The following is a 17,679-nucleotide window of genomic DNA, read 5'->3' as shown; positions in this document are numbered from 1 at the left end:
TGACAGACCAATGATAATTTGTTCTCTCTCTTGTGATTTTCAGTGAAAAATTTCTGTACAAGAACAAATACCGCCCAATGATATCTCAGTAGATGCATATTTCTGTATGTTAGGTTGTGACAGCTGTCACGAAGAAGCTGTGAGATGCATACAAAAGTGATGGCAACCACACTATGACTGATTCATCAGCTGTCATCAGTTGCCCATGTACGCATTCTTCACACAATTAAGTTTTGTGCTGCTATTACAATTTTACTGTCTGGTAAATCCTTTACCATTGGGCTTACATTTAGACAAGTTCTTTTTAAGTTTGTATGAACTCATACATTTAAGACTGTGACTTTGTTTCTTGTTTTCATTCAGCCATAGTCTACAAGACAGTAAGTTACAATGTCACGGATACCTGGACTTCAATAAAAGAGTTTAAATCAACTTGACTAGAGAAAGAGAGAGATAAATGAGGACTCCTCCACTTGAAAAAGAAATTTTTCATGGACCATTTTGTCCCTTTCACTTTCCTCAGTGAGCAGGAAAGATACATCTCTCTGATCAAATGACTGTTCCTTCTTTTCAGGCGTGTAAGGTCATCTGTCATTTTCAAGGGATGTGACTTTACTCACATAAATTCAGTGAGAACAAAGTAGACACTGGCCATGAGGACGGAGAGGTGCAGTGAGGCAGGGACATGTCAAAGATTCATAAATATTCCCTCTAAGCAAGATTTAACCAGATTGGTCCCTAAAAGAGAGAGGTAGGTCCACGCTTCATAACTGTGGCTGGTGTGCAGGCTTGCAATGACAACACTGGTAAGAGAACTACCTAGCTGTACTCTGTTCCGCATTGTGAGCCTGCACAACTCCATCCTCTAGCTGCCCCTTTTCCACTTGACATTCTAGATGCAGCAGTTAAACTAAACTAATACAAAAATGTAATTCCTGTTTTCAGTTACTCTAGATGTCTTAAAGAAGATTTTTGTTATCTGGTGACACTAAAGCAGCAGAATTGTTTTATTATTTGTTTCATTTCACCTGCATAACCTGATTTTTCCACTTTTGTGACTATCTCACTGTTTGCATGAAACTAACCATGACCCCAGTTCACAGACTTGACTTCTGTCAATATTGAACTACTACAGAAACATTTGGATCCTGTAACGAGATCCTGTAGTCCTACATTTAATCTGAACCTTTAACACGAACTGGATGTCACCTGGTGGTGTAGACTTGTTTGTCATGATAGCAATTTCTCTCATCAGCCAGGACATCAAAAATTACTTTCAATTATACCAATCAAATATGAATTACCACAGCATGTCTGAAGCCTGACTGTATTTAAGTTGCTAAGTAAAAGAGAGGATATGACTGTTTATTTCTAAAAATAGCACATCAGTCTCTGCAACAACTGACGTATTAATATCTTTTCCTTCCAAGCAAATTTCCAGTTGTGTTTTTACTCCACCTACACCATCTTCCTAATTTAAACATTTTTAATTGTTTGTTTTTTGAAGCACAGTATTGTTCAAATTTCAAATGGGTGCCCTGTTTACTTCTGGAAGCTGCTGTATTTCATTTGGCTGAAAATAATATAATATACAGTTTGTTTTTTCCAAAAAATGTTTTTAAAAAGTGCATTGGGATCCATCCAGTCAAGACAACTATACTTTATGTTCCTGTGGAATACAGGTAGCATAATGTCCCAATAAATCATGATGGAGGAGGGGAACAAAATACGACTGGAGGAGCCCATCCAACAAGTATAGATTAATATGACAGAGGCAGCAGGGTACAAAACTCCAGAGCACTCATGAGGAGAAAAATGGCACCCTCACTTTCATGAAAACGTCCTTCCATCAGTGTCGGAACATAACCATTTCTCATTTCTGTGTATTTCTACAGTGGAAGCAAAATAAAACATTTCCCGGACACTAATTACAGCTTTGTGATGTTCAGGTTTAAGCTGCCCACATCAGTTAAGTTTAAATGGGCGTTTTCAAACCTTTCCTCTTCTTGCCATAACTCCTTTTTAACTTAGGCAGTGCTAGTGTTTGTCAATCTTTCCCCCCCTTGGGTATCTTATTGTGGTCCTTTACACATAACTGTGTTTAAAACTTAATTTGGTTTCATTCCAGCAATGTTTTTTATTTGTGTAAAAAACCACCAGCCAAATACAGAGATGTCTGCAGGCATAAAAGAAATGCTTCTCCATGGAAGACAGTATAGGTGACAAAGCTGGTGGTGTGTAAAAATAACTCTTATGAGAGTTATCACAGCTGGCAGAGAAGCAAGAGGCTATTTATTCTCAGCCTGTAGTCTGCAAATACCCAGAACTGAAATTCCACAGATGTAATCTGAAAACAGTCAGGATTTCATTCTCTCTATAAAGGCTTGCAACTCCCTGCAAAACATTTCAAGATCTATGCACTGGAAAAAAGTGAAGAAAAAAAAAACAACCGCCAAAAAACCAGCCCACTGACTAAAGGTTACATCTCCGCTTGATGGCTCACTTGCAGCCAGTCTGCCTGGAGGCAGGGATGGGCAGAGTCCTGGGACGATGCTGCTGCCTGCCCCCAGCTCCGTGGCTGCAGGTCTCTGCAGACTGGCTGTAGGGGAGCTGCACAAAGCAGAGGGACAGTGTAACAACATCTCCAGATGACTCCATCTGTCATCCACAGATCTGCTGGCAACTGCCATGCTCACATTACAGACCCATACTCCGTAGGCACGGATACACCACAGCCCATCTCTGCAGCGAAGCCTGCAAGAGGATTCAGGCGTTTGATTCCAAACAGATTTCTTTAGCCATGTAACTTGGGTTCCAGTGCTCGTCTATTGAATGAATCCTGCAAAGTAGCTACCTCCACTTTGATGTTGCTATTGTCCAGAAACATCTAGTTCTCCATATTCTTTGTATTCCTTTCTGGATAGCTAAGCTGCCTGTCCTGTTGTGTTTATTATCTCAAAAGCAAAACTTCTATTCAGATTGGAGAAAATATAAAAAATTAGCATTTTCTTTGGTAAGTGCTCTGTTTGAGATCTTGCTTTAATTAATTTTAATGATGAATTTATAAATCTGTTTAAAAAACTTAGAATGGAAACTTAAAAGCTATACTGTATAATCATCATCATTATCATATATTGTAGCTGTGCTGTTGCAAGGTGATTCTTGCTTGATTCCTAAATAATTTGCTTATTCTAACCCAATGCTTCAGCTGCTTACTGTGACTGCTGAATCATAACTGACTTTGTGCTACAGTCTTGTAGGTGATTGCAAAAGTGCCAGCAGGGCTTCCTTAACAGCATGTCACATCTATCAGTTTGCACCTTGGTCATAAGAAAACATAGCTGTCACCTAACCAATTCTCCTTGGCTCTTTAACTTGCCTGGAAACAGTACAGAAAATGTTCACGAGCTGTTTTAAGAAAACTGCAAACATTATTTGCAGCTGGAAAAAAACCCCACTCCAAACCAGTCATAATATTAAAGGAAGCTGTCGAAAATGCAAGTGTGGTCACAGCGCCAGATGGTATAGCTGCAGTAATTTTCTTTGAAGGTGCCTTTCAGAGCCACACGAAAAGCTAAGCAAGTGGTTCAGGTGGGAATCTGAACCCACCTTTATCAGCTGAATTCCTGAACCCAAACTCATGCAAGTTCCAATTCGGTGACACTGTGTAATGAGGCAAATATGGTGCTTGTGCCTGCTGGGTCAGAGGATCACTGTGCTCTGAGATTCCACATCCTGGCGTGCAGGGAGGAATTCAGCTTAAGTGAGGATTCATCCTGCTGCTGGTTTAGCATCCAAAGTTGAACCTCAGTGGGATCACCCTTCCCTTCAGAAAGGCTGAGTGCTCTAATGTTCTGGAGTAAATGCTAAAATGCTGTGTAAAGTACCTGCAAAAAAAAAAAGTCTGTAGATATATTTTGTAATTCTGAGTTCATCTCTGCATGTCCTATGGAACAGTGAGCTTTTAGCGATAAATTTCTTATGGCTTTTACAGAATCACTAATAGGAAAAAAAATTCCCCCTAAACAGGAAACTAAATAAAATAAACTGAGACACACCTACAAGAAAATGCTAACAATCTGTTAAAGTCTAATTTCCTAGATAACCATCTAAAGGAAAGTGGCTTAGCTAGAACTGTTAAAAATGAAGCAACAGTCAAGAACACTACAAAGCAACTAAAATAATTCAGTAAAAAAATTCAGATGTTTTTACAGGGCAACATGTTGCACAGGACTTTTAAGATTCGGGGGTTCGCTTTTTATATATGTATTATCTAAAAGAAACAGGCAAAATCACTTATTAGTCACTAGAGGTTTTGTGCAGAGCTTGAGAGGTTTGGTATGAATTAATAATTATGTGGTCCTTCCACAATATAATGTGGAATCAGTGTTGACATTTGTATGCCCATTAATCTTCCTTTAAGTGCAATTACCTGTAAATTGGACACTAACTGAATTTGGCAAGCAGCAACATCTTCGATAACTCCGGACTAAAAAAATTAAGCTTTTTTATCTTCATTTGGTTTTCACAGTCTGTTTTACAAATCTGCTACGCATGTTTACAGCTTACTTTACTTTTGCTCTGTGCCTCCAAACAGTCTTACTGACCGAGTGATTCATATGTGGATGCTTTTCAATTTACGGGGTATGCGTCAGAAAAATTATGCCTAGGCGTTGCAGGTATTGAGTGATAGATAATAAGGTAAGAAATATGATAAGAAGGACATAGGTAATTGATGTCATCATACATTCTATTGTGTGTGGTACACTAATGGTTATTTAGGGATTGGAAAGTGGAGCAGAGTTTTTGACAAGTCTTTCATTTAATAAAGCAAACGTGATCCTCACGTCAGGTCAAAGCTCTTTAAAAAGATACCTGGATTGGTCAGGCTGAAACCGTGTGTTAAAACTTGCTGCTAAAACATACAGAGAGGTGAAATCCCAAGGGAAGGTAAAATGCTCACTTTAAGCATTATTTGTTAAGGACAAACATAAGCTGAGACAGCTTGGAAGGAAACCTGTGACGTGATCCAGGCTATGCTTGAATTTGTCTGGAAGCTCCATCCTCTCCACTCTCCATATCCTTGTGCTGCTGCTGTGGGATAGGATGGGAAAATCTGTCATTCTTTAACACACAGGGGGAAATTCTCTCTTGATTAATGGACTCTTGCAGTAATTTATACACTCACAGCTGGGCTTCCTAGGGCTCATTCCTTTATGAACTGCATCTCCAGCATCCTCCTTTACATAGCAGAAGATGGAAAAGGATTTAGTAAAAACCTTTGTGGAACCTACTTAGCAGTGAGAAGTATTGCTTTGGCAGCAGGGATAATACTTCCAGATATTCTTGAGTATGCTATTAATTGTATTCTTGAAATAGAGAGAAATTTTAGATAAAATACTCATAAGGGCTAGACTATAATCTTTGGAAGATATAATATAATATTTGGAGGATAATGCAAAGATAGCTGAAATATCCAGGCTACTCCTGTGCATACTCCCCTAGTATTATTTTGGTGAACAATTCCACTTAGGGCAGTTTATTTGGAACATGAGTGGTCCGTATCAAAGGAATTGACACACTGAAGAGAAGTATGTCCTTGCTTTTCCTTTTCTAGCTTGGATGAGAGAAAGATAATATTTTTAGGTTTAAAATTACACACAGTTTGATGGATTGGGGTCTAAACTCTCTTCCTTGGCTAGTTATTGAGATACTCTCCAACACTGAAAGGTACTGTTGTGCTCTTGGCAGCCTTGATGCAGTGTATTTAACATCAATGTTTTGGTTTTGAATATTGTACTGGAAAGAAGCTGGGAATCTGAGAATACAAAGTTTCTTTCAGTCATAAACATATGCCAGAAATTTACCTAAGCATGATCATTTGGACCCCCCACAACACAGAAGAAAAAATCTTTTATTTGAAGGGAAAGGGTAAGACTCACCCTATTAGCACAATAGCTCTTTTACAACTGGGAATGGTTTTTGGTAATATTTCACAAGTCATTTATTGAAATCAAGCTAAAATAAATAGTATTGGGAGCCTGCAGGCTGTGGCTACCTGACATACTCACAGTGCCTCCATGAAGCTAGTTAAGTGTTGAACTGTACGAGAAGCTAGTAGACCAAATAGCAATGATTGCATTTTGCGCCTTACAGGTAATGCATGAGACAGCATATTCTCTAATGAGGTACTTTGTGCTGTAATAGAGAAGAACAGTCACTGAGGTTTGGATTTCTTATTTCAAGTTGAGTATTTTTTTTGCAGGGGATACCATAAATGAAGTCATTTATTTCAACCAGTGCAAAAATCTGTGTGGGGAAACTCTGATAATACACAGATCTATATTGGGGGAAGATTTTCACCTTACAATTTAATCAGTACAGTTTTGTCACCACCTGTAATCCCATTACTCTATCTTGTGTCACACCGCCTGCACTGATGCTCTTTTAAGCCAAATCCTTCTCTCTGTCTAGCCAGCTGCTGGGCAGGCAGCCCAGGCGGCCTCTTTCCTCTGCTGCAGTTACTATAGCAAGCCTTGTCCTAAGAAGCTGCAACCTAGAATATCTCCACCTTAAAGCAAGAAGTTTATTCTTTTATTCATACCACATCTTCATTATGAGCAAAAATATGATTCATAAAATATTTCCCTATGGCAATATGCATACTTTAATATTAATGCCATTTTATATATATATATAAAATCCTCTAACCCAGAAAAGATTAAACCCAAGGATGAATAAATACGAGTATCTGCCTGGAAGCTACATCCATGCCCTTTGTCTCCCATCTTTTGACATCCTGTGAACATCTCCAGAAAGTTATAGAATATTTTATCTCGAGCAAAAAGCCCCTCATGGATATGGATGTGTTCAGTAGTCTTTGAGAAATGTCTAGAGGTCTTGTAATTTCTCACTCACAGGGCTCCAAGTTGGCTGTACTCCACAAACAGGTTTTACACAATAATTAGACAGTCGCTTAAATCATTGTTACTCAGCCCTTTTGCCTCAGAAACTGTCCCTTTCTGTGAGGTTCTGTCTCTTCTGCTGACTGATAAGAAAATGTGAGTTCAAATTGGTCCTGCTTGTAAAAACTATGACTGACAGCACTGTGCAACTTGAGAAACATAAGCCTCAGGTTATTCCTAGGTTCCTTTGAATCAGCATGAAACGTGCTTCTCTGTTGAGACATACAACCCTGTATTTTCTTCCATTTTATTCTTGGCAATCTTATCTCTGGAAGGCAGCATAACTGCAGCAACTTCATATCTCATTTCAGAAAACATAAAGAAACGTTCATTTTCCATTTTAATGGTTTATTGGAAACTAGTTCACAGGGAATTAAGAGACTGATGATGAATGAAAATGAAAAGCAGCAAGACCCAATTACTCACCCGTGCTAGGCTGGTTCCAGAAGGGACTTTATACGGGACATACTTCCTGTAGATATGCCCAACTCGAGAGCAAGGAACATCAAACATGCCACCTCCACACATCCACACCTGGAAAGAAGACAGAAAAGAAGTGAAGGAATGATTTCTGGAAACAAATGGGGCAAAAAAGACATTTTAAGTAATGGGTATGAAAAAATGACACATCGTTCTGTACTGACCCCTCCCACATTCATAGTGGTGCCCTTCTCCGTATGCTGATAGCTGAGATTAGGTGACATGGCAATCCAATACCTGGAATCTCACTGTACAAAGGCAGAGTATACACAAAACAAAACCATGAAACATATTTAGAATATCTACCAATGGTTCTTCTGCAACACAACCAAGATACTATTGCCGTCTGTTGTTTAAAACATGCAGGATCTAAATTTTAAAAGAAGGCTATATGAATAAAATAAGTCATCAATCAGAAGTAAATAATTTTTTTTCCAAAACACCTGGCTTATATTTTGAATAGTGAATACAGAGCTCAAATATTAATATGCACTTCATTTTCTAAGGATGCTCTTCATTTTCTAAAGAAAAAGGGACAAAAATGAATTTCCTTCTGATCGAATTTATGCAGGCAGAGGAAGAAGAGCATGCTGCTCAGTTTCATCGTGAATATTTTAATACTGAAACAGATGGAACCATCTGGAGCACGCAGGTTTGATGCTTCAGGTCTGAGCAACCAGAACTCGATCAAAACTGAGGGGAGCTAAAAGTACTTCATGGCTCTAAAAATCAAGCTGTATCTTGATGGGCAGCGAGTAAGGAATTCTTCACAGTTCTTCACTTAGCATGACTAAGTGTATGTGAGAGCCAGGTTTGGTGTCATGTCAGAGGAACTATGGCCATCATGCCAACATATTGATAGCAGGAACTAGTTAATCACAAATAATGAAAAGACAGGGACCAGCTAAGTCGTAAATGATGGTCTTGTCCTTGGAAAGCTGGTGGATTGGGCAAAACAGGCAGCCATGAATCAGGGTAAAAGAATCCTAAAGGAGATAACAAAGGCAAAAGTTAATTCACTTGGAATGGGGAACATGCTATCTCAGAAAAACGCAAGAGAGCATACGTCAGGATGGAAAGGTGAAAAGTTCATCTAAGAGGAAGACTCTAGCCTTCATCAAATGACCACCACTGAAGACCACCAGAGGACACTGTGCATGCCCAAGAGAGGGGCAGACTATGTAAATGAATTTGGGGCGAATGATTATAATGTTCTTACTAGTTCCTGGAAAGATAACGCATATGTAGAAGTTAACAGTATAAATGATGTAATCGGACTCCCTGTAAGCGTGCACAGAATGGCAAGAAATATCTCCCTGTGTGTCTGGATCCGCGAATAAAGAATACTGGCTTAATAGTCACATTGGTTAGTGAGTTTTATATCAGCATTCTTTGAATCAATACGGACGTGATTTTCTATGTTCTGGCAATGCAGAGCCATTGAACTCCAACATGGCTATTACACGATTTATGTAGCATTCTGACAACATTCATAACTTTCTGATTTCAAAAAAAGCAATTTGACTTTGCAAATCAGGGAAATGGAAAACAACAACAAAATCACTCCTAAAACTCCCAAGAAGAAGTCTAAGTATCCTAAAACCAACCACATAGCAAGAGCTTAAAATTAAGAGTGGAAACATTGGTATTATAAAAATTAATTCCTAGCCGTGGCTAAACAAGTTTTCGTTCTCCACAGATTTAGAATAGAATGGCTGTTATTCCATGTAACAGACACCTATGGACTCAGCTTTCAGCCTTTAGACTGAAAAATAATAAAAAAACCCAACTAACTCCCTCTTGTGCAATTTGAAAGAAAACCACACCAAAGCTGAAAATGAAAGGGGGCTCGTCTTTTCCTTGTCTCTTTATGTGGACATACATGAAGATGCTTCATGAAACATCTCTGTGAATCTGGATGAGAATTTAGGTCCATGCATTTCATATTCAAAGGAATTTTATCTGTATTTAATACACTCTGGAGTGAAAAGGTGTGAGACAAATTTGCAGCGGAGGCTAAAGCAGAGCAGAACATAGACAACTGAAAGTTTCACCAACAGCTTCCAAACCCTTTCCAAAAGAAAGGGGTTAATCCAAAAGCTGATATGCTCTGAATTAAAACAAAAGTAACTAAACCCTTGGAAAAAAGATACTGGAAAATATGATGTGATTGCAAATCACAAGAAGCCTGCAGAGAACAATGTACATCTCTGCACTTTTTAACCATACATTTCTTATTCTGTCTCTTTTGTCCTGCCCACCAGCTGGCTGTAGCTACTTGATTTTGAAATCACAGGAAAACAGAATTATTAATTCCATTAATTTGAAACAACAGTGAAAATGAGCAAGAGTTTGGTCTCTTTCTCCTTGCTAGCCTGTTCGTGTTACCGTGGGTAAATCTGCTTGGTCCTGGCAGTGTGGCCGTGAGCTTGGGACTAGATTTTAGTAACCTGAAAATGCAGATGACGAACACTGCGATGTGGTATAAATTAATGCTTAAGTGTGACTTAAAGCACTTGCTAAATGCAGCAGGCCAGAATTCAGCCCCTGAGACTGATGGTGCTATTCATACTGTAAATGGAGAAAACAGGGAACTTCAAGTAAAGTCTCGAGTTGCAAAGTGTTTTAGAAAGCTGCTTCTTATAGGTCATTTGTGTATTAGCCCTTACAGACCCTTAGCTGTTAACCACAACTTTCAGCTGGTAATGAAAGGTTTGAGGCTCTACACCTCATCACAGGACAAACCTCAATATGCTAGCGTAAATGTTTAAGGAAAGTTTGAAACACTTGAAAGTGGGGCAAGCTTGGCTTTGTCCTGAAATTCCACAGATGCCCTTGCACAGCTGGGTACACCTGAGAGCTATTTGGGAAGCTGCTACTTAGCACCTCCCATCACAGAGTGAACTAAGGCATAGGAACTCCGGATAGGTGCTTCTGGTGCATGCTGGCATCTCAGAAGAGGTGACAAATTTTGCAGCTTAGTGCCACAGGGTAATAAAGGCAGCTGTCCTGGGCATCACTCTGCCAAATGAAAGCACGTATGCTGATGGAATCAAGAGTATTTCATACCTATTTCTGCAGTGAGAATATCCCATCTGGTCTCCTAGTGAGCACAGCCCTTCTCAGGGAGGAAATTTACTGCTGAATTGGAAATGGAGACCAAAATGAATGCTCTGCTTCCATGCCAAAAGAGGTCATTACCACTCAGAGCAGTCTAGCAATGCCATGTACACAAGATCATTATTTTCTTTTCAAAAACATTAAAAAAAAATCTACTTCTTAAATAAAATCTTGAAATCCTCACTCATTTAATCATGTCACCTAATTCAGTGGAAAACATGTTCATAAACATATTAAAAAATCATAAAATGGTAGTGTTAAAATAAGTTGGGTAATGCTATTGTCAAAAAAGAAGCTATTTAACTTTCTACCAATACTTCATTTGTATGTTATATCACTTGTACCTTTTTTAGCAGGAACTTCATCTCTCTGGCTGTCTTCAGACAACCCAGTGCACCAGTGAAAGTGCAGACCTATGTTTACTATTTGTTCTTTTTTTTTAAATTAAGGTATTATTTCAAAGGCTAGACATGACATTACAGTGATTACCCAAGGTTTCTTAGCCTTTGAAGAGTGGACAGCTTAGCAGTTTGACTCAGGTGAAGGTCAGCCACAGATCCAATTTAAAAGACAAGAAAGAAGAAATAAAGGCCAGCGTTACTTTAACTTAGGCAATGAGATGTGAAGTAGACATATATTCCATTTCCTCTAAAGCAGTAGGATATCAGTTAAAAAAAAAAGAAGAAAAGGAATTAGAAAAAAACCTGTCAGATATGCTGAGGCAGTAACAAGCAGGAGGAAATAACACTTTGTGCTAGGTTGTATTTGATAGATACAAAACTTGAAAATGCTGTGCAGCACCTGAGGTGCGCTGTGCATGGTAATTGAAACGAATCTTGGGCTGCCTTGAAGGACATTTAGCAGCTGTTTATCTTTCAGCTTCAGAACGGTTTTAAAAGCATTTTTTATATTTTATTGGTAAGATAAATTCTGGCAACTTTGTCTTTAAAATGTGCATTTTTATGTCACATGTGCTAAATGAAAGAAATTGGAGAATGACTTCTGTGTTAAATATTATAGACGTTCAGCATGCCATGAAAGGAATCCAGGTGGTGTGGGACATTTGGGAAAATGCTATCACAACACTGGTGCTTCTCTGGTTATCTAAGCAGCAAGCAATGAAACTCTCAAGATTGCTAATGCCTCCTTCTTACAAAAGCAATGAATCTGGTCTGCAGCTGAGGTATAAAAACTACAGACAAAACCAAAACAATGCAATTTCAGCTTGGAAATGGTAGTTTATGTGTCAACTATATACTATATCTCAATTTATCTTTATATAGCTCTTTCTAACAGAATGTTGCAAAACATTTTATAGGGATTGTTGAACGCAGAAGGTAGGCATTAACAGAAGCTGTGGAAGAGATTAAGCTGTGGTCATACGGCTTTGTTCCTGACTGGAGCTTAGATGTCACAGATGCATTTTTTGGCTCTGTTCTACAGCTCTTGTGGGATTTTCGGTGAGCCATCCTCTTTTCACATCACTTGTCTGTTTTTAAAATCGAATTCTGCTTGCTCTTGTTTCCCACCTTCCCCCCTGCTTTAACTCTCTAGTTTATGAGTGATCCAGCCTGGCGATTATCTGCAAAATGTAAATACCGTGCACGTGAGAGTGAGACTCCAATCCATATGCTACAGTGTAATCGTAATTAGTAAGATACTCATGAATTTTGAGCAGTGGAGGATGTGTTGTTGTGGAACAGGAACATAAACATAGAGGAAATTATGTAAAAGATTGAGAGGGACTGAGTGGATTTTGGATCAGGCTTCAGGCTTCAAAACTAATTGAGAAATATATTGCTGCTGAGAGTAACAAGACAGACAATGGTGAAAGACACTGAAATGGATGGAAAAAAGCAAACAAGTAGTAAACGGGTGGAAGAGGAATATGTCTATCATGCAAAGCCATCAGCTCGGTGCTCTCAGCACCTCTGTGCAAGAGGTATGGACTACAAACAGAAGAAATCTATCAACACAGTGGGGCTGAAAACATTGTAGAAAATAAGAATATAAAAATTTTCTGGGATGTTTCAGGCACAAGCCAAAAGAACAGACTTAGCAGTTGTAGAACAGGAAAAGGAAGAATACTGTGAACTCTTCAATGTAGTGAGAATGTTGAGCTAAATGCAAGAAGAAATTGAAAAATAGGATCATTGATTGCAAATCTGCAATCTGACTGCAGTGGGTTCACAAACAGCGAAACCATTTACTTGTGGTGGAGTGGGATTTCCTGTCAGGGATATTAAAACCGTACTGCGTAAAGTGGGAACTGAAGGCTGTGGATATTTCAACAATACTCACCAGCACCTCTAAAATGCTGAGAAAAGTGGCAATATTCCATGTTTGTCAGTTCTTCCCATAGATTACAACTACACGGACAAGGGATAATGCTCTGCCATTCCCTATCTCCTGCCAAGACTACCAGCAGTGGAAGGAATTAGCAATGATGATGTCAACGATGATAAAGAAAAGGATTAATGAACTTGGAGGTGTATGTTGGAAAACAGGGATGAAGAGAATCTGGAAGGTGTGTCAGCAAGGATAAGGATAAAACAACTCTAGATATACATGACTAGCTTCAAAAGAGGCTTGGTTATCATGATTAATTTTTTGGTTAAAGTATGATTTACAATGCTTAAGGAACATCCAGTGTAAAGGACTGTATTGGGGGGGTGTGGCAAGGTTTTTTTTTTGTTAGGTTGTTCTGTATTTAAACACAGCCCAACTATTTCTCCCTGAGAATCACCTTATTTTATTCTAGAGCATTATGTATCAGGTTTGCATGGCAAGGTTTTGATAGTGGGGAGCTAGAGGGGTGGCTTCTGTGAGAAGCTACTAGAAGCTTCTCCTATGTCCAATAGAGTCAAAGCCAAGACGGAGCTTCTGCTGGCCAAGGCCCAGCCCACTGGGAGGGTGGTAGCGCCTCTGGGACAATGTATTTAAGAAGGGGAAAAACAAAACTGCGCACATTCCGTCCTTGTACAATGAGCTGATGCAATCTCCCCTCCCGAAAAAAACTTGGTTAGGACTACGCTCTGCACTGAAGCCTGGTGTCTGTCACCCCATGTCACACCTAGTGAAACAGCCAGAGAGAAACATCGAAATTGACACCTTCCCTCCAAGCTTCCCAGCCTGAGTACCTATCCTAAATCTGACTCAACCTCTTGTCAGGAACTGCTCCCTGACTCCTCATGCAATCACTTGTCCTGCTAACCTAATTTTTAATCAGTCCCTGAACTCTGTCTTAGCATCTTGAACTCATAAAGCAACATGGCTTTGCTATTATTAGTGATTCCTTTGAGCTTGCGTGATGGCCCTTCCTCCAGCACCAGGCTTTAATTCATTGCATGTCTGGGGTTTGCAAAGTGCAGTAGAAGATTAGCGAGCAGAGCAGAGCAGCTGATATTACGCTCATGACAAAGAAGCTAATAATTCCCTAAGTCAAAGGACTTCAGACAAACTATTTTATTGCGTCTTGACTAGAACAGACCTAGCCAGCATACTTTTCTGAGAACCAATTTCTCTGACTCTCTAAGCCCGCTCTTCGCACCCATGGCTTCCCACTTTATAGCAAACACTCCCATTACTTGCGCTGTGGGGATAATTGTGAATGTCTCTGGCAAAGTAATGCAGAACCTTTTGGTTGAGAAAATGCTTTTTCTTAAAAGGATCTTGAGTGTTAAGTGATCTTTTCCCTGTATAATGTGTGAATGTTTCTGTGGAGCGAAGTTTCATTCCAACATCTAGGAAATTCTTCTCTGTATGAAGTCAGGCTAGAGAATATCAAACATATACTGTTTCTTAAATGTTTCCCCCTATTTGTCACTAGTCAGTTTGGACATATAAACATCATCTTTGACACACACACTTGTGAAAAATCTTCCTGAACATACCTGTAAGCTTTCCTTTGCATCAAAACATTAGTGGTGCTAATTAAAGATATGCCACAGCTTTCCTGGGTTCTACAGTACCTGGACCTAGCGTTAAAATGCTGAGCAGAAGGCTTGCAGTAGTTTGTTGATCCATGGAGTTTAAAATTCATCACTGAGGACAAGAAATGATCTGCAAATATCCCCCATTCTATCTCACAGAGCAGGGCAACCAGTTCAAGATAAAGTAGATGCTACTTCAATTCAGGAAGCACATGAGAGTTCTTGCTCTGGCATCCATCCTTCCATAACTACATCACTGTATTTGAATTAACCACAAGAATTCCCAGTCTAACACTGGGAAGGTGGTGTCATCATCATGGTCCCTCTTTACAGTAGATTGTTTGCTTATTTACCCTTACATTGCAGCTTTTGTACAAATAAATCTCAAAGTTAAAAACTGATATTTGAGGAACATAAAAGGAACACTGTTTGTCTTTGAGGTTAAAGATCAGCCTGAAACAGTCCTCTAAACACAAACTTCCCACAATTATAGGACATTTCAAACTGGCTTCTTTTTGCAACTTCTTAATGAAGACCAGTCATATTTTCATAAAATACTTAAGGATTAGTCGAATCACAGAAGAAATGTGTGAGAACAGCTAACTACCTGGTGGTTAGGAATGTTACTGAAGCAGGATACTCCAGAAAATAATTTGCCAAGCAAAATAACAATGTGAGATGACATCAACACAGGACACCCATCCTACCACACTTCCACAGGCCACTGATGTGGAAACTCTAAGAAAAGGTAAGATGCAGTTGGACAACATGGGAGCATCCGGTTCCTCCATGTTGAACCCAGGACAAGATCCACTCGGGCAGCCAAGGAAATTGAACCAGGCTAGTTATTGGCATTTTCACTGACTTTGTGACTAACAGAGAGATGGCAAGTCCACCACTTTCCCAAGTTTTGTGAATAAAGCTAGTAAATTAAACTGTCTGGCTAACTTGTCCTCATTTAAATAAGTTTCAAGATGACTGAATTTACAGCTACAGTAGAAACTGCTGAAGCAGAAACCTTTTCCAAACTGATATTGGTGATTCTGGTATAATAAACCCGAGACCCTTCTGTTTCTCCCTTCCAACTCCATGATTTTTCTACTATTTTTCGTCATTCCAAACCAAAAAGCAGTCTTCTTTGTAAAACTTGAATGTGTTGAGTTCTTCCAACAGAAAGTTGTTCCTATTTGGCAATAATTTTTAGAGAGTATCTTAAAATTCTTTTAACACTACTAAAAAAGGACAGGGACCCTACGGCCAGTATATATTAATGAGATTAATTAGGATATATGAAATCAATATATTCTAAATCCACTATCTAGCTATTAGGTCTCTCCTGCCTTCCTGTTTGATTTTGCTGCAGTATAAATATTATTTGGGGAAACAGGAGAGTAGCACAGTTAATACAAACCATTTTGCTGTTCTTGATAACTCCTGTAAAGACAGCCTGGCAGTCCAGTGTTGGGTCATGCTGTATGTTTCATTCAACAGAATGGCCTCAGATCTGTTGTTTTAATTGCTGTTGAAACTCAGGTTCAGCAAGATGTGCGATATTAGTCACAGCTGACATACTGAATTTATTTACTGAGCTTTATACTGATGGGAGTTTGGAAGTAGGTTGGAAAGATCCTGAAGCTAAATGTGAATTCTAATTTCAGTTCCAAGCTTTATCCAAATATACTTGACTCAATTAATCTATGTCACGAAATTCTATCAAGTCATTGAAAATCTATGCATGTAGAGGCCGTGAGGTAAAGTTCTTCTGTCTTTGGGTGTACTGGATCACAATAAACTAAATTTTCAAAATTAGACATGTTAGTCCTCATCAAACTAGTGAAAATATCTTACTTACATGTGGAAAGTAATGAGCCTTTCAACACAACATGTAAAACCCAAGTAACAGATTTGAATACACGTTGTCCACATAGAGGATATGACGATATACCGTGGCTGGTGGTACATAACCTGAGAACTTGAAAACTACTCATATATTTTAGCTGATCTAGTGATTCACAGAAGCACAGAATCATTTTGGCTGGAAGAAAGCTTTAAGATCATTGAGTCCAGCCATTCACTTTGCATTGCCAGGGTCCCTAAAACATGTTCCTCAGTTCCACAGATTTACTGCTACTGAAAGTGAATCCTCGGATCTCTTAGATCCTCAGTGAATCCTCAGATTCACTGCTACTGAAAGGGATCCTTCTTCCTAAGGCCTTCTCCTTCCATTTCCACCCATTTCCCTGAGCTGACTCCAGGGGAACATATCCCCAGAGGTGATTAAACTTGAAAATTATGCATGAAATTACGCAATTTTCTTTTTTTTCTGGATTAGTTATCTGTTGGCATATTGAGCTGAGCTCAGTGCTTGAGTATGAAGTAAATGCAGCATCCGAGAGAAGGTAAATGGAGATTTGACAAAGGGAACAAGGTAGAACTTCATTCTTTGATGGTGGTAAGCTACCACATTTTCAGTGGGAACCGCACTCTGTGATTCTTGTATACCTTCTGGAGCACATGCTTATTGCACAATTCTCTGTGAAATTAGTGGAAATTCCTAATGAAAAAAGCAGTATTGTACTAAATTAATCTTAGTGAAAAGACAAAAGCCAGTATGAATGAAAGCATCATGACTGCATGAGCCTTGCACCAAACAAGTAAACAAGTGTATAAGGTGACTTGATGACTTACCTTAAAGGAGATTTCATACTGCTCTCCTCCCCATATTTCTAATCCTGGGTCATAGCCTCCCAGCTCCCAAAACCATTTCCGGTTAACGGCAAATAGACCTCCAGCCATTACAGGAGACCTGAAGGATGAATAAAACAATACATACAATAATGAAGGTGCTTGGAACACGTGCGTGTGTGTGTGCCTGCTGGTATGTTTGTGTGAATGTAGGTGGTCTGGCTTCCACAACCGCAAAGCTATGGAAGGGGTAGACAAATACTACGAACAAACAACATTTATCTGTGTGAATGTAGGTGGTCTGGCTTCCACAACTGCAAAGCTATGGAAGGGGTAGACAAATACTATGAACAAACAACATTTATCTTTTTTTCACCCTAAAATGGACTGTAGATGAAAAATAGGCAATGTGATAGACATGTAGATAGATACAGAGCATGGCAGGCAATCATGCATAAAATCCTCTCAATAAAAGCCTAACGAATCCTGTCCATTAA

General features: G+C 39.1%; 1 protein-coding gene across 1 annotated transcript in view; it reads right to left on the bottom strand.

The window, feature by feature from the left end:
* LOC104494266 (polypeptide N-acetylgalactosaminyltransferase-like 6) overlaps positions 1-17,303 on the bottom strand; it is a gene marked incomplete at both ends in the record, with an annotated part of 30,850 nt that extends 13,547 nt beyond the window's left edge. The window contains 2 exons of the mRNA XM_010137076.1: positions 7,392-7,499; positions 17,186-17,303. Of these exons, the coding sequence (XP_010135378.1) occupies positions 7,392-7,499; positions 17,186-17,303 (226 nt within the window). The remainder of the gene's footprint in view (positions 1-7,391; positions 7,500-17,185) is intronic.
* Between the last annotated feature and the right edge of the window lie 376 nt (positions 17,304-17,679).

The sequence above is a fragment of the Buceros rhinoceros genome, unplaced genomic scaffold, assembly GCF_000710305.1.
Source record: "Buceros rhinoceros silvestris isolate BGI_N320 unplaced genomic scaffold, ASM71030v1 scaffold4815, whole genome shotgun sequence".
In the NCBI taxonomy this organism is placed as follows: Eukaryota; Metazoa; Chordata; class Aves; order Bucerotiformes; family Bucerotidae; genus Buceros; species Buceros rhinoceros.
This window is presented reverse-complemented; position numbering and strand designations above follow the sequence as displayed.